At 40.2% G+C, this 21,717-nt stretch overlaps 1 protein-coding gene and 1 long non-coding RNA gene across 13 annotated transcripts in view; one reads left to right on the top strand and one right to left on the bottom strand.

The window, feature by feature from the left end:
• Window positions 1-21,717, top strand: part of BCAS3 (BCAS3 microtubule associated cell migration factor) — a 370,196-nt gene that overhangs the window by 119,915 nt on the left and 228,564 nt on the right. For all 12 annotated transcript variants that reach the window (XM_056357251.1, XM_056357216.1, XM_056357199.1 and 9 more), the window contains exons 15-16: window positions 1,280-1,544; window positions 18,360-18,510. In XM_056357251.1, the coding sequence (XP_056213226.1) occupies window positions 1,280-1,544; window positions 18,360-18,510 (416 nt within the window). The remainder of the gene's footprint in view (window positions 1-1,279; window positions 1,545-18,359; window positions 18,511-21,717) is intronic.
• Window positions 1,751-7,237, bottom strand: LOC130157544 (uncharacterized). The gene is made up of 3 exons (XR_008824939.1): window positions 7,108-7,237; window positions 5,133-5,230; window positions 1,751-4,403 (listed from the first exon to the last, which is right to left on the bottom strand). It is a non-coding gene; the product is annotated as an uncharacterized LOC130157544 (long non-coding RNA).

Below are 21,717 nucleotides of genomic sequence, written 5' to 3' on the forward strand. Positions count from 1 at the left end.
TAAAACTGGCTTCAGTGAAATCTTAAAGAATTTTATTTAGTTTATGCTGTTTAATAATATAATGAAAACTAATCCTTCGTCTGTATGTTTGTTTGCTGTGTTAAATCCCACTTGCGTACGTGGTTCTTTTTAGTCAGCTTTTGGCAGAATTGTTTTAGGATTATTTTTTTCCTCTGATAAATCATGTTAACCTAGACTACTTGTTTTCTTGAGTTGTCTGCCAGTACGGTGTTGGAAACAAACTTTAATCTCTCTTTTAAAGCATTCCGTCAGGAACAAGAATTTGCTTTCCATCAAAGCATTGTTTAAGGCACACTTAAAAGAGAATTAAATCCTTCTGGACTTTGTATTTGAGATCTATGGAAGGAATAACTATAGCAGAAAATATTTAACTGTATTTTTGTATTTGCTTCACAACTGACCATTTTAAGGTAAAGTAAGACTTGTGTTTCTCAAGTGGTCGATAAGTACTTGTATGCGTAAGACTAAATCTAACTGGAGCCTTTCCGGGGGACTCTTAATAGCTGATTAGTAAAGATTGTCTTGTGTGAAATGGAGTGGGTTTATACAGAGATATGGCCAAAACTGTTTGGTTTCTTCTTGACAAAATTTTAAATCCAAAGAGCATACGTCCAGGGATGCCTGGATGAATGGTGGTCCCACGGAGGGACACGCTGATAGCAGCAGGATTAGAGACCATTGCAGACAGCTTTTGAAAATACTGGGCATTGATTTTTAGCTTGCTAAGTTATACAGGACACGGTATTTCTGTTGACTTAAAATACAGTTTTGAGTGCCAGTATTTGTCAAAATTGGGCCCAGTGGTGAGATCTCTTTTCTTCTCATTCCGACCTTTTCCCCTTTCTGGGTAATCTCTAAAAATTAAAGTAAACAAGCAAATAACAAAGCATGTAATTGAAATGATTTCCAAACTCTTTTTAGAACTAAATTCTATTTGAAAATTACACCAAGCTCTTGTGGCTTTCTGTAGTACTTTGCAACATGGTTTGTTTTCATAAGTTCAGGCCTGTTGAAAAGAAAAATCTCAGAATATTTTGAAAAGTACACGGAATTTGGAACTGGGTATTATACTGCAGCTTGTATATATTGAGTACTAAGTTCATTGGTGTATATGCCAGTATTCAAGTTAGGCGTGTATCAAGTTTTTATTCACATTTCCAATTAAGCTTTGTGTCTGTTTAAAACATGACAGTCTTATTTCCTTTTAGAGGTGTGTATGTTGGTGACTACATTCCCATTTCACTCCTCTGTTTTCCAGGTACAGGATATCTCCTTCAGCCATGACTGTCGCTGGGTTGTGGTCAGCACGCTTCGTGGCACTTCTCATGTTTTTCCTATCAATCCTTATGGTGGCCAACCTTGTGTCCGAACACACATGTCACCCCGGGTGGTAAATCGCATGAGCCGATTCCAAAAGAGTGCAGGGTTGGAAGAGATCGAGCAAGAGCTGACATCTAAGCAAGGAGGACGCTGTAGCCCTGTTCCAGGCCTGTCAAGCAGCCCGTCTGGCTCACCGCTCCATGGTAAATCCCTTTTTTACTTCTTTTTCTTCCCCTTACATTGTTCAGAAACCCTTCCTCTTGAGTTGTTAATGCCCATATCCTCTAAGATGTTTCAGTACTTGCTTGCTGTGTAGCTGCCTGACTCAAAAAGATTTTTTTCCTACATACCTTTGGAGATGCTGGCCTAAAGATCCCCATAGTCTTCCAGCTTCACAACAGAAATACTGATTTTACTGGAGATCACAAGAACTGATTTGATTCATTCTGTTTGCCCGTGTAGTTTGTGCCACCAACAAATGAGTTTCACAAAATAAGGTGCTGCATGTATTGTGCAAAAATATGTAATGTATGCAGATATTATAGGAATGAGCCAAGGTACAAATACTTCAGAAAGATAGTTCTAGTTTTGCAGCTTGCTTAAGTAAACTATGCTATCACAGATGTGTTAATAATTTCCACACTAAACTGAAAGTTTTGGGGTCTTCAGGTTTCGTTTCCGGCTAGCACGTGGTCAGTAATCTGGTCTATATTCAAATGCAGTTACCTAAATTTCTCACTGCTCGTCAACCTCGATCATGAAGCACATCTGGATATCCACAGTAAATACTGTTTGAGGAGAAATGTGGAAGCTAGGCAATGTGAAGTTAAAGGCGTAGACTTTTGACCACGTTTGTGTGTGTGAGCAATGTGACAAATAATGAACAAAGGGAAAAAAAATTGTAAGAACTGATCTGCATGTCCTACTGCCGTGGTGGATGTGCTTTGGAGAAGCTAAAAGAAGATGAAGAGGGGCTTCTAAAAAAAGGTTCAAAAATCATCATTGTCCCAGCTTCTTCAGTTTCGTCTTTGCCTTTCTTTTTGCCCTTCTCTTTCATGATGTCTGTACTAGAAGCTGCTTTGTTTGGACTGAGGATTTGCTGCATCCTTACCCCTCCTTTCTATGGGGAGTCAGTCACAGCTTCCATTGAAGGGAAGGTTTAAATAGCAGTTGGGTACGGACAGCCACCCTTTCCAGTCTGATAGTATTAAAAATGGCAAGGAACAGTTCCTGTGCCCTAATTATGAGTTGGATTAGAAGCACTTGTGAAAGCCCAACTATGTGCTGTCATAGTCTTTGCTGCTATAGAGAGAACCTTTGTGGGATTTCTGAATCAAAGGAACATTTTAATGACTTGATGATTATTAAGGGAACCAGACTTGTCTCAGAAGAAGCCTGTGTATTTTCTCCTTTCTTTGGACTTTCCTAAACAAAGTTTTCTGCATAGCTGTTCTGGAGCCATGCTCTTCTGCCTGGAGCCACTGGAAGGCACCCAAAATGCAGTCTGTAGTTTCCTCCTCCTTGGAGACATTTGTGTATCTACCATTTTACTTTCTAACTCATCGTTGTACAGCAGCTCAGCATGTCAGGCTTGAGACGGGCTGGGGAGTGCTGTAAAGGTTTGCTGTGGCACATCCGATCCCTTTTAACTGTTGACATCATGTAGAGGAGAGGAAGGAACTATCAATTTGTGTAGCTTTCATCCAACCAATTCTGTTTTCTGTCAAGGGAAATGGCAGTAAGTTGTTGCCTTTACAGTACTCTTAGGTATGTTTGAAGTTTTGAATAGATTTGACACACTTTTTTTAGGAAGAAACAGCAGTTTCATTTTCTCTAGGATCCTCAGGGGTGGACAGATTTTCTAGGTAGGAGAAAGACATGCATAGATGAGTTACTGAGAGAAAGGCAGTAACATTTATGGGAGCATCTCAAGAGTTTTAAGGCTTCAGTTCTCAGGTGTCTGTCTTGATATATAATAAATCAGATTTTTTTCAAGATCTTTGTGCAGTTATCATTGCCTGAAAATTAGCTCTGTTTAAACAGTTAGCACCGTTTGAAGGCTGCACATGAACGCCAAGAATTAAGGCAGAGAATAAAACCTTAGTTTTTGGAGAACTTCATGCAGATTAGGCTCATCACGTTCTCACAGTGTAGAAGGACTTGAAGCTGGGCACGCAGTAAAGCTGTGTATTAGCAACTTGCAAACCTTCATAAGAAAATTTTCCATGAGGAATTTGTGGGGATTGTATGGAGGAGTTAGGAGAGTTGTCTTTAAAAATAAAATAAATTTGGTTTTAAATAATCAATTTGGTAAAATGTTGTAATGTTTTCAGTAATATTATTGTTGCTTTTTCATTTCAGTAATCTTTCAGCTTACCTGGCTGAAGGCAGGCAGGATATCGAACCATATTGTATGCCTTTTATAAAAAGCCATTTATTATCAACTTGGAAAAAAAACCACTAAAATTAACAGTGACTTTCAGTGGAGGGACTTTGTGTGCATGTGTAGCAGCTGGATTAGCCAGAGACCAGTGATTATTTTAATTTGTGAGCTAAGATGTGTTTACTCAGATTGTAACAGCTCTTTATCATATCATATTATAATGTTTATTTTTTGTTGTTTGGAGGAGTTACGGTGGTCTGGTGACAGGAGAGTAGACTAGTATTCAGAATGGAAAAGAGCGGTTCTGGGTTTAATTCTTTGCTTTACTTTTAACTCATCTGTGACCCCTAGTAAATTTTATTCAGCTGATTTTGTCTATCGGCTTTCTACTATGTAACAAGAATAACAATCTGTGTTCCCGGTGTGTGGAATTACTTTAATTTTGTAGTTTTCTTCAAGAAGAATAACTTATTTTCCTTAATCATCCCTCCAAATGCAGCTGATTATAATGGAAATAAAGCCAAAGAGGATGTCCTGGAGAACACCAGTATTACACTGGGACAAATTGTTGATTAGGTAACAGATTGGGAGAAGATGGTGATAAACTGGTTTTATCGCTGGAGAATTTCTTTTCTATGGAGTCATGTCATTATGATTTTCCTGTTACGTCCTTTGTAATCTAGGAAAGTTTCAAGAAACCTTGAGTTAGAAAAACTGCTGTTAATCCTTCTGCTAATGTTTTTCGCATTACAACAGCGTTGCTACAAGCTTAGGCCGGAAGACCGGACTTCTGTGAGTGAAGTGCTTGCTTATTATCTTCTTTCTTGGTTAGCAATTGCAACCTCTTGATGCTAACTTGTGATTAGCTGTTGTTCTTGTAAATATTTTCAGAGTTCAAGCTCTGTAATATTTTTCTCGCTTGTTTTTTAACTCCTAGTTTCAAAATGAAACTGTTTGCTATGTATATAGTAGCCAGGCAATCTATTTACATTTTGTTCAGAGTACCCTAGGAACTGTTTACCCGCACAATGTAAGCCTTTACTGGGGGTGGGGATGGGGATGATTTCATTTCCAAATGAATCATAGTTTGGCTTTGTTCTGTTTAGCAGAATGAAGTAAACTGTTAAAAAGAGGATGATAAAAAGATATTTCCTTTGCACCTTTTATAGCTAACACAGATTTTGTTTAGGCTATTCTGTCTGGTAATCCAGCGAAGTTATATTTTTGTCATTCTGTTGGATTGCCAGAGTGTGTGTCAGTAATATTGGAGTTAGGTTGGGATCCTTTTATGGGCTTTTACTATTATAAGACTATTACGACATCAGTTGGTTGTGGGGCTGAACATTAGGGTAGAATGTGGCCTTATGTGACCTTCTTACTTGTATAAAATGGGGCTTATGGTACTTACCTGTCTCACAGGTACACTGTGTGGATTCGTGGATGAGTAGTTACAACAGAACTATGTCCTGGATTCTGCAAACGTATCCCATGTTATCTTCAGGACACCTATATGTGAATAGCAAGGAGCATTTAGCTATAAAAATGTAATGCTTTACTTGGAAAATTGAAAGCTATATATAACACTTACTATTTTTACTCTGCAAATTAAAATTCACGCAATGTTATTAGCATTGCTTCTTGCACCACCAGTAAGTTAAAGTCTCTCTAGCTCTATGCGGAGGATTTTTCTGTTGTTGACTGCAGGAATTTCTACTATCGGAACAAACAGTAATACAGTAAGTTAAGCGCACATTGGGCCTATAGCTACACATCCACACCTACTGAAAACATTCAATAATTACATGATACTCTCTGAATTTGTCCAGTCATTTTGTTAGGGACTGAAGTATTTATTTGGATGGTGGAGTTTTGCCAAAAGACCATTCATAATATGCAGTGGTTCTGATTCAGATTTAATACCTATGCTGAAATGCAGCACATAAATCTAGAATTATGAAAAAACATGTCGTTCTGTATATATTGTGTTGAGACTTTTATTTAGCTCTTTATAAATATTTAGTGTAGCACATTTCATTGCAAAATCTTTTTTGATTTTAAAAACCAGGAAGGTTTTCCTCTCACTTTTTCTTCATTTGTCACAATCACAACACGATTAAAATCCAAGCATCAAGCTAGAAGTTTGATAAACATGCAGTGTGGGATGCTTTAAATATTTTCATGTTACTTTTCACTATTTCCCAGAGTGAAACTCCTTTTACTAGAAGAATTCTTATGGGAAAGCAGAGTTGAAAGGACTGACATCATCAACCCTTCCTGAAAAACAGATTGGTTTCCTTTAAGTAACACTCACTTAAGAAACCACCTATTTAGAGAGAGGCAGACAAAAATAGTTTCAAAGAAAATTAACTGTATAATAACTTAAAGCACTGGAGGGCAGTTCCTTTCCAGAGTGTAACTCGAGGGCTGCTGCTGTAAACATGAGTTGAAAACAGTTGTTTGAAAATTCTCTATTAAGCTTTAATTTTTCTCTTTGTAAACTCCAGCTTCACCGGACAGAAAATAGTTTCTAGAAATGTATAGATACAGCTGCAGGATAGGCACCATTTTTTTTAATGTGCTTTTAATATTCCTATTTGTTTAGTCACTCTGCTCTTCCACAGCATCACACAAGGCTATGTTTTTATTTAAACGTCCTTTCAAATAATTTCTTTCCCAGCTTCGCCCAGAAGTCTAAATTTGTCTGTAAATGCTTATTCCCCCCCGCCCCCCCGCTCCGCCCCGCCCCGCCCCCTCCCCCCCCGCAGGCCGGGGCCGGCCGGCAGGGGGCGGTCTCCCCCCGCCGTGCCGCCGCCCGGCCTCGCCGCCCCTCCCGCCAGCCCTAATTCCATCCGGGAGACTTTTGTGTCGCGACTCAAGCTCGCAACAGGCTGCCTCTGGGGAGCCACCGGCCCTGGGAGCCTGGAGGAGCCGTGTCGCCGTGTCGCTTGGGGCTAGCGCTGGGTCTGGCAGCGCCGGGCTGGGCGCGACGGTCTGCAGGGGCTTCGCCAGCCGAAGCGATCCTGTGGTTATATCCCCAGCGCTTCTTGTGTAGCGGTGACCCTGCAGAGCCTCCTCAGGGTGCTCCTGCTGGCTTGGTGACAGGGGGGAGACACCTCCCAAAGCGTGGGGATGGTAGTGGGCCACCTGCCTTCCTCACGCAGGGACTGTTGGCTCTCAGGCCCCTCACAGCCCCTCTGGCAGGGGCTGCCCGGCCCCTCACAGCCCCCCAGGCAGGGGCTGCCCACCCGGCCCCTCACAGCCCCTCACAGCCCCCCAGGCAGCGGGCCGTCCAGACCAAGCCGCCACTCCCCGAGTTCGTGCCCGCATTTGAAGTTTCTCTTCATGTTTTTAAGGCAGTTGGGAAATTCTTACTTTTTTTTTACCTGGTGGTAATTCTGCTAATGACTATTGGAGACCATTACTTCCTCATGGAAAGGTTGCAGGGCAGTGCGAGGGCTCATGGCAGTGGAAGGGCTGCACAAGGCCCCCAAGCCAGCAGTTACAGCAGCCCCCGATGACACAAGGGAGAGCAGGTACGAGCAGCTGACCCTGAGCACCAGCTTTGGTACTGGTCAGGAGCTTGCTGGTTGTAAATGAGCTGTGGTTTTAAGCTCCCTCCCCCCCCCCCCCCCCCAACCCCTTTCTATTTTTTTTTGTAATGGATGGGAGAATCAGTGGAGTGAAAGAAGTGGGTGGTATATCTAGGATAGTTTCTGAAGTGGAAGAAAAAGATCCATTCCCTTCAGATAAGTAGGGAAGTAGACTGATAAATTCTGTCACAAGGGAAGTTTGTGTCTGTACATAAAGTGTTTTAGAAGTGGGCTTTTGTAAACAGTGTAGATTTGAGACTGGGGCAAATGTACGTCTGCCTTTAGATTTGAAAAAGGAGTTGCGAGTATTCCAGATAAATTGAAAATTGAAGGAGACTGACATCAGAAGGGAATTACGGTTCTTGAGATATGAATTGTAAAAATATAGGGCTGAGTGATTTAGCCCAATGAATACAGCAGCCAAAGCAAACTGTTCCAGAAAGACTGTGGGTAGGCAGGTGGAGGGGAAGTAATAGGTAGTGCACAGGAGACCGCGATGTCAACGATGGATCGTGAGGTGAAAGGAAGGTGGAAGGCAGAGAGGAGTTGGATTACCACAGATGTGAGCGTCCCACTGAAGTTTTCCTGTCAAGATGGATGATTTCAGTCTTGGTAACATCAAACTGAAGAGAATTTCTATAGGGTCAAGTGTTGATGTGTCAGAGGCATGCACTGAGGGAGTCCAAGGAGAAATAGTAACTGGATTTTTAAGTGTTTCGCTGAAAATGGCTTAATAAAATGACATTTTGGGATTCTATTGTTATTTCAACTGTTCCCTCAATTACTTCCTCTTAATATACAGGAATATACAGAAAGATGTTTTTCCATCTGCGAATCTCACCATTTAACCATGTATATAAAGGACAGGCTAGTGTATTTCCTTCTCATACATCATGAGTAATAAAGTCATACTGCATATTACACATGCCTTTTGATAGGATTTTGTAGTTACCAACTGGAAACTGATAAATAGCGACATTAGTGATGTACAAGAAGGAGGGTGCTTTATGGCTTCTCAAGGTGCTTTATGGCTCTGTGCAGAGGACTGGATACCCTTGTACAGAGCTTGTTTATACCTTGTATACCCTTGCATAGAACAGTGTTTTAAGGGGAAATGAGTGTGATCAGTATAAAAGCTGTCACTGAGAGCGAGCTTTGAAATAACAAGCTGGCTGAAAAGAGTCAGTCGCTGAAGGAGTGATGCGAGGAAGGTTTTCTGAAGGTGTTCCTATCCAAAGCACAAAAGGGGAAAGGCCGGGATTAGGTCAGGAAAAGAGGTCTAGTACAGGGGAGATGGCGTGGTCCAGAAATTTGTTGGTGGGTCAAGGAATGTAAGTGGGTTGAGGGAGCTGCAATCGGTGAAATGACAAAAAGTAGCTTTGCTCACCTGATACAAGCCTGTAATATGTTTGATCAGGAGGTGAGAAAGTAGAATCTAGAGTTTTTCAAGAGACTGTATCAGCTGAAGGAGGAAGTTTAAGTATTGAGGGTGTTGTGTGACAAGTAAGGTTTGGTATGAAGGAAGGTGAAAGCATGTAAAGCTCTGTGTTAGTAACCAGTGAGGGAAAGGAATGGGGACAAGAGCTGGTGGGAACAATCATTTTATCTGATGGACCTGCTGAGTTCAAGCCCAAACACCCTGGCAGTGGCTGTTGTGGGGCACAGCCGTTGTTGAAAGGGAATCCAGGGCTGATCCCTCGTGCCTGCGGTCTGAATCAGATTCCCTGTGTATGTGATTGTGATTGATTATGCAGTAAATGGGTGCTGCCCTTGTTGTCTTTTTTTTTTGTTTATTATTATTAAGTAAGGCATTTAAATCAACCGTGCATTTTTGGTAGTCTGAAAAATGTAAACGCTTCATGGAAAGAGACGTAAGCATTAAGATTGGAAATAAAATATACTTGTATCTTTTAAAAGGTTTATCTTTACCCTTAAACATGCTGATGAGGCTTATTCTTTTTGCTAAGTCTTTGTGGGCTGTTAAAATCAGTTGCTTTTTCCCATCTCAAGGAAATGCATCTTTGACACTTCTCATGACCTGAGTCACGATGCTGTCACAGAGCCAGAAAACATCCTTAACAGTCATGGGTAAAAGAGCAGAGCTGCCGAGGGTGTGTGGTGGGTGGAAGAGGGAGAGAGATTGCTATGGTTTACTTCAGTTCCTATTCTATGGGTGTTTCAGACAAGCCGTTTATTACAATTATGCATGGATATTATTATCAAGTCCTCATACGCAGTGGTTCTCAAGGCACTTTTTTTTCCCCCCCACATAACTAAGGATAAATGCTGTGTATTCAGCCTGGATTGAATTCAGATGCTGTATTTGTGCTAATTGTTGCAGCTAGAGCAAGGGAACATAAGGTGTAGGTAAAAAGGTGGGGGTGAAAAAAAGCCTTAAGATACAGTTTATCATCAGTACTGAGTTCTAATAAGTGAAGCCCTTTTGGTAAGGGGCTGCTATTAAACTTTCCCCGTGTCCTTACCCAGCACAGCTGCATACAGAGGTGTCCTTCCCAGACCAGTCATTTTGCAGTTTCTAAGACAAAGTGACCAGTTTTTATGGCTGTGACATCCCAATACAAAAAAATTAAGTTCATAAAGATCATTTTATTTTGTATCATTTTGAAGAGAAGTCTGAGGCACCAAAATTGTCTAAAGTTCACAAAGCCAAAGCATCTCAAAAGTCATCCGTGAAAGAAAGCTTTGAATTCAAAACTGTTGATATAAATTATGATTGATAGACATGACAAGGAGCAGTAATAGTGCATACTTGTTTTCTCAAGCGCTTCATCACTCACCAGCAGACAGTGTTAGTAAAATTCCCATGTGCAAGAAATTGGAGTAACAGAGTCTTAACTCAGTGCCTAGAAGCTGCCTTGTACGATAACCTCATTAGTGGAGTGTTAAGTCTGAGCTCACATAGTCCTTCTCCTTGGAAGAGTTTGCAAACTCAAGTTCAGTGCTGTGGTAGCTACAGCCATAGCTTCTGGTCCCGAGCTGGCTTATGGCCATGCACCGGGGAGGATGGGCAGTGCACCTTCGCACTTGTTTGCAAAACATTCAGCAGCTATACCTGTAGGAGTTACAAGAAACTCATCTTGCAGTCTTTTAACCTGTGAAGAGGCGAAGGTGCAAGGTCTGGTACAAACAGGATGGGATGTCTGGACCCCACCCTGGCTGTGGCTGGCATTTACTGGCCTTTTAAGAGCAGAAAGGCCAGTTCGGCCGATTTTGCCGGTAACCACCATCTGGAGCAAACCAGCTGAAGTGTTACTGCTGCTGCCTGCTTCATGGCCGTGAAAAGTCTGGAGCCAACAGCTGGCGAACAAGTTTTGTTGTTGGTTTTTACTTCAAGTTTTGTCCATAAATGGACTTGAGCTTTGCACCAACAATATTTTTAGTTAAATAAGTCCTGAAAGATGATTATTATGCCAGACTTGCATGTGTGGTGGTGGAGGGGATGTTTTCTAAGGAAAAGCTTCAAGGCACCTTTACTGTGCAGCTCTTTTTGAGGAGCTTTAGCACAGTAAATTGGTGTCTGTACAAAATGAGGGGGGGAGACGGCAAGGGAAGAAGCAGACATTTGTGTCAGATTTTCAAGGAGACATTTTTTAGACCAGGCAGTTAACGCTGTGTATGTCCCTCGCAGCTGCCGGTAAGAGGTGCCATGGGGCCCTGGGGCACTGGTGCTTCTGGCAGAGGTGGCTTCCTCTCCTTTCTGATTACTCTGGACTGTCAATGTAATTTCTTTTCCATGCAGGGAAAGAAGAAATACCCATGTAGGTAGGTGAAATGGCAAGCCATACATCACTGATTGTGTAAATAAAGGACAGGTTCAAATCCTAGGTATAGCTTGAGGTTTGAACTGTTCTCACATAATCTGTCCTCAGCCTGGGAGAGGTAACGGGCAGCAAAGAGGTTGTAGCAGTTCCTTCTCTCTTCTAACCTTTGCTGAGGAGGTTTTCAGTTATCAGTGGGAGGCTTTGTAACGGAGAGACCAAGTTTTTGAAACCGAAGATAGTAGAAGAAAGAGAAACTTCAGGAGGAAAGGAGCATTATGAGGCCATGTTCGGATTTTGAGTGGATGACACAGATGAGCAGTTGGAAGAGCTGAAGTTGAAGGAGCTTGGGTGAGAGGGCAGAGGACCCTGCCTCCACAGCAGCTGAGACACTTGGACTGGCGCTTGCATGTCTGGGTAGAGTATTCTGACTTACAGGTTCGCCTCTCACCATCACATGCCTTGCCCGGATGCAAATGGAGAGCAAGTTCTGCTTTCTTAGGACAATCATGAGATTTAGTGCAGCTGTGTTTCAAAAGGTTAGATATCAAGCAGTTTTAAACATTGTGAAAATAACTGGCTGCTTTATTTTCTCCCATCTGTTTCAGTGGAATCAAGTTAGTGATAGGTTTTGGACTTGCACCAGTTTAGCTGAGAGAAAAATTTGCTCTAAGTAGCTAGATCATGTGCGTATATGTGCTGTAGGTAGTACATAGTGTTCTTCCTTTAGTGGGTCTACTTGTGTTGGAAATATGGAGGGTCATGGTGTGAAATAAGTCTAAATATGGTAGGATGCTATTCAAGGAAACTGTAATGTACCTTTAATTCAGAAGCAACCGTTAGCTTAAAATAATTAGTTTCCTGACTTTTTCTAGGAAAATGTGTAACATATTACAAAGAAAGATAAAACACGTTTGACTGAATAAAACAAAACTTAAAAAGCCCCCTTTGGCAGCAATTAGTGCTCGTGGTGCTGAGCATGTTTCTCGGGACGCTATTGAGTTTGTCTGTCAAGCTCTTCCAAACGATTTCTGCGAGCCAGCATTGCTTCCGCGGCGTTCTCTGTCCAGGTCACAAGGCAGCGTTTCTCACCAGGGCGCTGCTGTTTCCTCTTCCGACTGTAGTAGATTACAGATTATACTGGAACATGTCTGAGAAAAGGTCAGAAACGAGGGTGAAAGTCTTGGAACCGAAGCTGGGAAGCTTTCCATTCTCATCCGGGAAACTTTTTGTATTGAATAAAAAAGCAAAGCAAAATAAACTACCACAAGCATGACACTTCTGTTTTGCCTGCCATTTTCTGTCTGCCAGTTAGAAAGGGTTTTATTTCCCTTGCATTATATGATTAGCGAATGTTTAGTTGAGGAATCTTCAGTATTACACTAAACAGAAATAATGGCCAAACACAGTTCATTTCTGTGTATCTCGGCCTCCACAGGATTGCATAGCCTGGAGTTACTACACTTTTATTTACCAAACTAAAGATGTTTATATGTAGTGTTAATGTCAGTAGACTACGTGGTACGCTTTGAAATGTGGTCTGTTAAATACTGTAAGATATAAAAGCTAATCAAGTGGGTTTTGAATTTTAATGACGCTGCATTACTAAGCTTTTTGTATTGGAGTAATGGAAGAAAAATGGAAAAAATCAACATAGAATCACTTTAATATGAGGCTGAGAGGTGCTCGATACCACTTTGGTTTTTCATGTAAAGTGTTTAGAGAAACTAAAATCCTTGTGATCATTATTTGCCTACCAGAAAAAAACATCTGGGCCAGGTCCTTTTAGCTTTGTTCACTAACAGGGTGGAATTTCTCTGTGCAGAAGAGGATCCCACAACACTTGAATGGAGGAAATGTGCCATATACAGTTGAAACTGCCAGGGGACATGTAATGGGTAAAATGATTTACTTTCAGTTTGGTAGTAAGTTGGTGTTTGCATCCCTTAGGGTGCGCTTTTGGTTTGAAGCTCGGTTGTGAATTCCTGGATTCCCTTCCCATGTTGAGGCTGTTGCCTGCGCAGATCTGTGGTGCCAATGTATTAGAGCTAGGTTTACATCGGGGAAGAAGTGATTTGGTTGTGTTAATGTGGTACTATGTGTGGACTTGAGAGAAGGACAAAGCCACAGCAGGGCGAGCAGTGGGGCTGTGTCAACGTAATTCTTAGAGGGTCGAATGAAGCGCCTTAGCGTAACAGTGGCTGCCCCGTGCTGTGTTCACAGTGGAGCTCCTGGGGCTGGGGGGAGTGTATCTGCTGCCCTGGGGCTTGGTGTATATTTATGTCATTAGTAGCTGCAAAAATCAGGATGTTTTTCTTCCTCTCTCCTCAGAGATGATCTCTGACAGCAGTGCCCTGAAGTACTCAGTTCAAATGCTGACCAATTTGAAACCTGGCCTGAATTCATCAAGGCTTTTAGTTGATCAGAAGAGGACAAGTTTACTATATTAATTGCTCTCAGTTGGTTGAATGCTTTTTTTATACAGTGTTACAAGCTGGCAAGTCTAGCACCTAGGTGTAGCTTTCCTTTCCTATCCAAAACCACACTTTGAATACTTACAAACATCTGATTTGATCAAATCTTTAAATCCCACATGCAGGCCTTAAGTGTATTTTACAGGTTTTACAACAATTGTAAGTAAAATACCACTGAACAAAACTTGTAGCTGTCAGTAAGTTAACGTTGGGGTGGCGACAGCGGTGGGGACAGCGAGGAGGTTGAGGGCCAAGCCGGACCTGGGAGCTACTCCTGATGGCTTTTCCACAGATGTCCAGCTTTGTCAAAACCCAGTAAATCTTGTGAAGTTTATTTTCCTTATAGCATCTGTGTTTTATAATGGTGCTTTTAATTTGTTTTTCCTTTGTCTGCTGGGATTTCTTTTGTCCGGCACTTCCAGGCCTCCCTTTTTCTCTCTGTGGAAGTGAGTCTGTTAATGATGGCTGGCTTGGGAATACACCCCAGCCAGGCAGGCACGGCAGCCGCTCCCTCCATCCGACAACAAAGCCCATTGTTGTTTTCCTTCTTCACTTTTCTCCTCAACTTAATCCATTTTTTCCTTTGATTATTTGTGGAATAAAATGCCTGGAAATGTGTGGCTTGGGTTTTGGGTGGATGATACCATGGCAGTTTCGTTGCAGACCTTGAGCAAACAGGTATGAAGGCAGAACCAAGCGATTATATTTTCCATGTATCAGGATGCAGCGTTTATCTAATATAATGCTGCACTTGTAAATAAACTTCTGCTGCCTGACTACCAGAGCCACGACATCCTCAGGTTTTTGCAGCTCCCTTAGTAAAATTAATAGATTTACTAGCAGCTTAAATTGAGACATAAGACTTTTTTTTTTCTTTTATGTTTCTCCAATGGGAGTTTAAAAGGCTGATTTAGGATTAACTCTAGAAGGTTTTTTGACTCATGTTTAGTCGTGATCCAGAATTTGGACCCTGAGTCTGTAATATTTGAGCAAAAATAATGCAAGTGCTTCCTTCTGCATGTGTCCTGGGCTGTGGCCCAAGCTGGAGAGGGAGCACAGGCAAGTGGGACAATGCTTACAGGGAAAATAAACCTTAGCCTAAACTGGCTTTAATGTATTACTTGCACAGCTCTTGAGCTGTCATCTGAAAATTTCTTTCGTGGCAGCCCGTGGAAAGACAGATACTTAACTGAAAGGATGTGCCTTGCATGGGGTCCTGAGGGCTGCCAAGCTCACGCTCTGGGTGTTGACCAAGGGAAAGTGCCTCCTTGCCTGGGATGATCTGCTGGAAATACTCAGACTGATTCCTAAGAGGGTGTTTGCTGTGAAATTGTGGTGATGATGATTAATTTTCTTTAAATTAATTGCAGTAGAAAATATTCCTTGAATAGTCAGTAGGATGTGATTTGTACATAGCTGTCGGTATACAGCCAAGTTAGCATTTAAAGTTAAATTGTCAGTGCTAAGTGAAGCTGCTCTATTGAAGCAATAATTCCAGGGTTTGATTCCTTATATGCATTTCCTTACAAGAATGAATATATACTGTCCACATGTGGCAAGGTAACTTGAGGACAGGATGCTGCTGTATGAAAAATGTTTGATATTTCTAGCGGACTTAAACTTTGGCTTATTTGTTGCTTGTCCTTTGACAGTGAATCAACAACTGCTTGAGCTGTAGAAATAATGTTGATGCTTGACTGCATTCTTTGTGCTCTTTTGGCCTGCTACGGCAGTCCTGTGTGCACACAACTCCCTTTTACTGCAGGAGGAGTGTCCTGCTGCCGAGGGCTGGAGGAACGGAGGGTGACTTTGTTGAATTTCTGGATTGGTACAGCAGCACCATAAAATTATGGGGTTTTAAAATGACTTATTAAACGTGACGCTGTTTTGCTCCAGTGAAATTCAGCATGCACTGTACAGCCTTTCCTGAAGGCATAGGGAAGGAGCGGCCCTAGTTGTTGGGTGCATTTACTGAATCCCCAGGGCTATGCAGTTCAGACGACAAGCATGTACCTCTCTTATAGGTCTGAGGCAACACAAAATGAAGATGTAACAGTATAGAACATTTCTAAAATAATAAACATAGCTAAAAATAATTCCATGTAAATGAGAGCAAATATTTTTTCTACTAAGCACAATTTTTCTTTAGCTTTACTCATCGGCATCATTTTAATATTGTTGTAGTCAGATTTTCAAGAAAAATTTTACTGTCAGAAATAATTTTGTAGCATTCCAGCTTTTAATTTTTTACTTCTATCACTTTGTTGTTGCATTTATTTGCATTTAAGCAACTGAATGTTTCTGCAGGAAATATAGATCGGCAGGCAATCATTATTGGGACATACGTTAGATATTTACAGCTTTTCTATTTGTCATAGGTGGATATTTTTTATCATGTTTGTGCTGTGAAGTGCTGTACATTTTGAGCTCTGGCTTAGTTAGTTTTTTGATTCACGTTCGTATACATTAGATTAAGCTATACGTTTAAAAATTAGATGCTTGATTTCTGAATGTTGGTGGGTTTTTTTTCTCAAGAATCACCTTAGATTTTGGTCCCATTCAACATTTCTTTTACGTGTTTTCAGTTCTCTCTGTATAGTTTAGTAATTTTATTGTTTACTTTGTGTTTTCTTATGTGTGAGCCTAAAAATTTGTAGGATGTTGTTGCTACAATTAATAGAAAACTCCTCAGTGATGACTTAATCCTGGCGTTTTCTGAGTATGCTTAACTGCCCTGGGATTCCTCAACTTGTATGAAAATAAAGCAGCTCATCCTTGTGTAGGAAAGACATCTGCAAACGCCTCATTTCTCTGCATGCAAATATTCTGTGGAATCAGCTGGAGGTTTTGCATATGGAAAACTACATGATGTTGGGAGCAGAGGGCACAGAGTAATTAAAAGTGCCTTGAGAGAGGACTGTTACAACACAGTCATTTGGTTCAGTAGTTAATAGTTAATCATTATATTCCTAACAAGTAAAAGAAAACAAATTACAGGCATTTGGAGCCCCCCTCTGTAGATAATGTTGCTGTTTGCTGTGTAGCATGCAGTTACTCATGGTGACTATAGGGGAGAGAAACATTTTCAGAGACCTTGATTACATGCAATAGTAACTAATTAGACAATAATGCAGAAAACTATTCATGTGCCTTCCTACAAGAACGAAGAATGCATTATGAAACTAATCTTAAAATTAATTGCATCGTGGTCTTAATTTAAAACTGAGATATTTTTTGGTTTGGGTGGTTTTTGGGTGTTTTTTTCCCTTCTTTCCTGTTTCTTTTTATGCCAAGTTGGTGCAGGAAAATTGCTATTAATGAAATCCGCTCTCTGAGACTTCAATAGGCTTGTTATTCATTAAAGCCTTGCTATTTCTCTTAAAATGTATTGAACAGTGTTCAGGCCGGATACTTAACACAAAATACACTTTGTAATTTCATCATTTTTGTTATTGTGCTTTTCTAAGATGCAGAGGTCTATGGACTTTGTAGAAAAAACAAATAAAACCCCTAAGCTTACAGTTATGTGGTATTAAAAGAAGGGTAAAGGAAGCATTGAGTGTCTTTAGGATGATGAGACATTCATTAAGATTTTTCCGCCTTCCTTTTCCTATTTTAAATCCATCTGAAGTACCATTAAAGCTTTTCAGGCAGCTTCCTGTGAGAAACCCTTTTCTGTGCTGTTTTTCTTCCTTGAAAAAAGGTGGCTGCTCTTCAGTCAGATTGTATGGATTTGGCCTGGGATTTGTATAATATCTGTGTAGAATGCATCGGTTGTTTAGGAACCTAATTCCCAATATGGCTCCCTTTTGATTAAGAACAAAGCCAGCATTTCACAGCATTATAGGAACACAGAAAAACAAGTTAATGATCTAAACCTTTTAATTCATGGTTGCTTGTCTATATAAAGTACTTTTGATTCTGTTATAAACAGACTGGCCCCTTTTTTTGTTTAACTTCTTTCTTTGGTTTCTTCACATTTCTTTCTTTACTGTCCATGAAATTTGTAGCGAGTTTCCTTTTCTAACTGAAGAATGAAAGGTTGTGACTACAGAATGATACAGAAAGTAAGAAAGCGTATCTAAACTGGGCGTATGTCCAGCACAGACCTCTTTGAAACAAGCTAAATTTAGGGTTATTGCGATTTTCTTGTTACATTTTCCCCTTCCCCTTGTAAGTACCTATGTTTTGGGTTTTTCTTCTTCTTTTTTGAAGGAATATGAAGTTTGTTGCTTTTTTAATACTTGCTTGATTTTTACATGTAGTTTGGCATGGCTTTATTTTATGTAGTTACTTGTTATTTTCCTCCAGTCTTAGTTCAGCAGATTACTGTTATGTGTGCCTTTATCCATAGAGACAACAAAAGCGACCTTTTCAGGACTTTCAATTACCAACACTGTATGTGGTACTTTAGGAAAGTAATTCCCTTCCAGATTTTTTTTTTCCTGAAAGAGAATTGTAATTCAGAGTTTGTTCTTCAAATTGAACTTGAAAACTTTTTGGTGAACAAAACCGTCAGGCAAGCAGCAGCAGCATGAATAGTTTCCCTTCCTTGGAAGGGGACCTTATCTCCATATATAAAAATAAATATTTGCTGCTTCCATTGTAATTTTTTTTTTTCTCTGAAAGGAATATTACTTTTTTAGATACATTTTTCCTTACAATAGGGGCTTGTTATTTCTTTTTTCCTCTCCTTTTTTTCTGGCCATGGCTTTTTTCAGGCAGCTGTAGAAATGATAAATGAAGAAAAAAAATCCAATAATTTGTTTTATTACATCTCTATCTCATCAAGGTAAATTGAACAGCCAAGACACTTACAATAACTTCACAAACAATAATCCTGGAAACCCTCGACTCCTGCCTCTTCCAAGTTTGACTGTGGTGTTGCCTCTTGCTCAAATCAAACAGCCAATGACATTAGGGACCATCACCAAACGCACAGGGTAAGTGTATGTGCGCAAACCTTTCTTAACATTGTTATTTATTATTAATATGGAAATAATTTGTTATTAGTGATACTTAGTTTTATACCTTATTTTAATTTCTATGTATGTAATTTAATCACAACATAAGGGGAGTAGGCAGAAACGGAGAGAAGAAAAGAAAACCAGTGTTGGCTAAGTAAACATAACCTGAAAACAAATGTCCACAAATTCAGCAGTATTTGGGTGGGTCATTTTCTTGCAGTCTGCCATGTGGGAAATCATGTATGCTGAAACCGGGAGAAGTTTCACACCAGGAATTGGTATGAAACATAAGCAGAGCTGTATTCAGTCAGAATAAGTTATGGGTTTACTTTTTGTTTTTACGTTTGTTTATTTTGATTTCCAAACTTCTCAAGCAGAAATGATTTTTGACTATCAGAAGTGGAAAGACAGTAAGCCAGGTTGAGCATAAAGACACAAGTTAATCCTGCTGTTTTCTTGACCTTATTTTTCCTCTGAAGTGACTGTTCTGTACTATGAAATTCACGTGTGGACTGCCATTCTGGAGCCAGCTGCACTTTGGTACTTCTCACTGTGCCATGAGAAAGCAGTTGAAAATATTTGTTGTGAAGTGGTCTACTAAATATAGATGTATGTTATAATAACTAAGAAGATTTTGTGAGCTTCATAATAACAATTTTAAGTTGAGCTCAACAATTGATACTTTTCTCTTGCTAAATTTCAGAGCTTTGGTTTTTGCAATTAATACATAAAGCTAGTGAGTGGGTGATTATTATATTTTTTTCCCCTCTCACTTCTTGGTTGTTCAAATCCCTGAATTTTTTCTAGTTTAAAAAGTCTGACCGATCCATTAATTTACAGATGGCTTTTAAATTTTTAAGAAAAATAGACCGAGTATGGCAGGTAGTTGGACAAAACAATTGAGAATCCTATAGGGTTTGTAACATGTTTCTGTGTTTTGGCAAATGGGTGCAGGCACTGTCTTGCTTGCTTCAGTGGTTTCTTGCTCAAACCCCGATAGTGAGGTGAATTTTACCTTGTGTTTTGTGAACTGGGAATTACTTTTCAGGGGAGAACTTGTGGATATTCTCTCTCTCCCTGAGTAATTCCCATATTCTATGCTTGAGTGTTCAGGACGTCTGTAAAATCTGTTACTGTCTTGTTTAGCGCTCTAGTATGCATGGTGATGTTCTGAAGCTTGCATATGTATGCACATACATACATGTGTATCTATATGTGTCTATCTAAAATCCAGTCTTGCTCTTGCTGCTGTAAACAGGAATTTCATTAAGCTTGTTGAGCCAAATTGTGAACTACGAACACGCAGTTGCCCTAAGCACAGAGGCTGGCTGCAGATAAGTTCCTGAACTTCATAGATAATAGTAAATGGAACTTAGGAAACAGTAAAGAAACCATGTGAGGGTAATTTTGTGGTTTAACTTCCATGCATACATTTCGGTTGCTTATTTTTTCCCTTCCCCCCGCCCCCCCTCCCCTACAGTTTAAACACAGGCGAGGGGAAAGTGGTAGCAATCAGGTGAATTTTGAAAGTATAGAAAGGTGTTCTCTTGTATGAGGATGGGAAGGGAGGTAGGATCAGAGAGAGGTTGGTGTGCATGGAGAGAGGCAGGAAGTTACAGTTCCTCAACAAGGGAAAACATCAAAAAGGTGACTTGAAGAGTACAGTCAGAGAAGGGCAGAAATATAATTCTGGGCTCTGTTGGTAGGCTCCTAGAAATGGAATCGACACTTAGAATAAGGTAGGACAAGACACAGAAAGAAAATAAAAATCCATTTGAGGGTCTGCCGGGGAGAAAGTAGGGTGATAGGAGTACTGGTGAGGATGATGATTTGAGAGGAAGCACTTGGTTTACAATATTAAGTCCTGCAGTGGCCTTTACAAACACAGCTTTTTTAATGCTGTGGTGATAGCGACAAACTTTTCTACATATTGCAAATGTGAAGTCTGCATTATTTTATTTAATGTTTTATTTTTAAATATCTTAAATGTATTCAGAGAGTTCTAAAGTAAATTTCTAAAGTAAATTTTACTAGTCACAAACTGTCCCTGTCCTATTATTTTGTGTTCTTCTTAAAGCTAATTAAATTTAAAATATTCAGTGAGGCTTTTATGTAAGGGGAGAAAACAACAGTCATGGGAAATACCCTGCTGTGTAAATAGAGTTTTCATGAATGAGGATCATAATTTTCAGCAAAGCCTGTGTAGATGTGTAATGCTAAGCTGAGAGCTTCCTTCATTTGTTCTGCATCCAAAATATTTGATGAAAGTACACAAAATTAACATGAAAAACTGTATTTATAAAGCAGGGATTTAAGAGGAATGCCTAGGATCCGAGAAGCCTGGCATGCCTAAAATGACCAAATTGAGACAGCAGCCTTAACTTAAACCTCCAGGGGGCAAAGCGTGTGTTTAACATATTTAACATCTGCCCTCATATTTCTAGAAACACATAGCAATGTAAGTCTGTACAGTGTAATATTTAGACAGGACAGGGACCATCTGCCTCACTCTGAGAAGTGTAGGAGGCATGTATTACTGCAAATGGCAAAAGACAGATGTATTTACACCTACATGGTCAGCACCTTTAAGCACTGCTCCGAGGAAACAAGGCTCTTCCTTGGGAGCAGCTGCTTAACCTTGTGATTGTGCAGTGATCAGAAAAGGAGATGAACTCGCTATTGGTTGGATTTTGCAGTCACTGTTTAGTGGCCCTCAAAGCAGATTCCTTTTCTGTTCTTGCTACTTGTAAAAGAATTAAAAATTTAATCTGTTGCAATACATTTCTAAAAGCAAGACTAAAAGAATACCATATAATTAGTAATTAGCAGTTCTGGATTTGTCCATTTTATTTGCTTTTAACATACAAAAAGCTTCTTTAATACTACACATCTTAATGAAGTTTGCAGGTTTTATTAACCAAGAAGTCAAGTTGGGTTTTGTTCTGCTAGTATCCAAGACAGAAAAGTATTTTTTCAGGTACTGAAAGAACTGATCCGTGCTTGCAATATCATCTGTCTCAAGCAGAACTGCAAAGCATGTCATCTTAGTTGACAGGTGGAATGGCAGTAAATTTTTTAGAAGTGTTTGCTGTAGCCCTATGGGAATGAAAGACCAGAATCTGGAGTTGTGTTGTTGCTGCGCTGTTCATCACAGATGTTTTGGTGGCTCTTTTTTCTTTCTTT

The sequence above is a fragment of the Falco biarmicus genome, chromosome 1 (genome assembly GCF_023638135.1).
Source record: "Falco biarmicus isolate bFalBia1 chromosome 1, bFalBia1.pri, whole genome shotgun sequence".
NCBI lineage: Eukaryota > Metazoa > Chordata > Aves > Falconiformes > Falconidae > Falco > Falco biarmicus.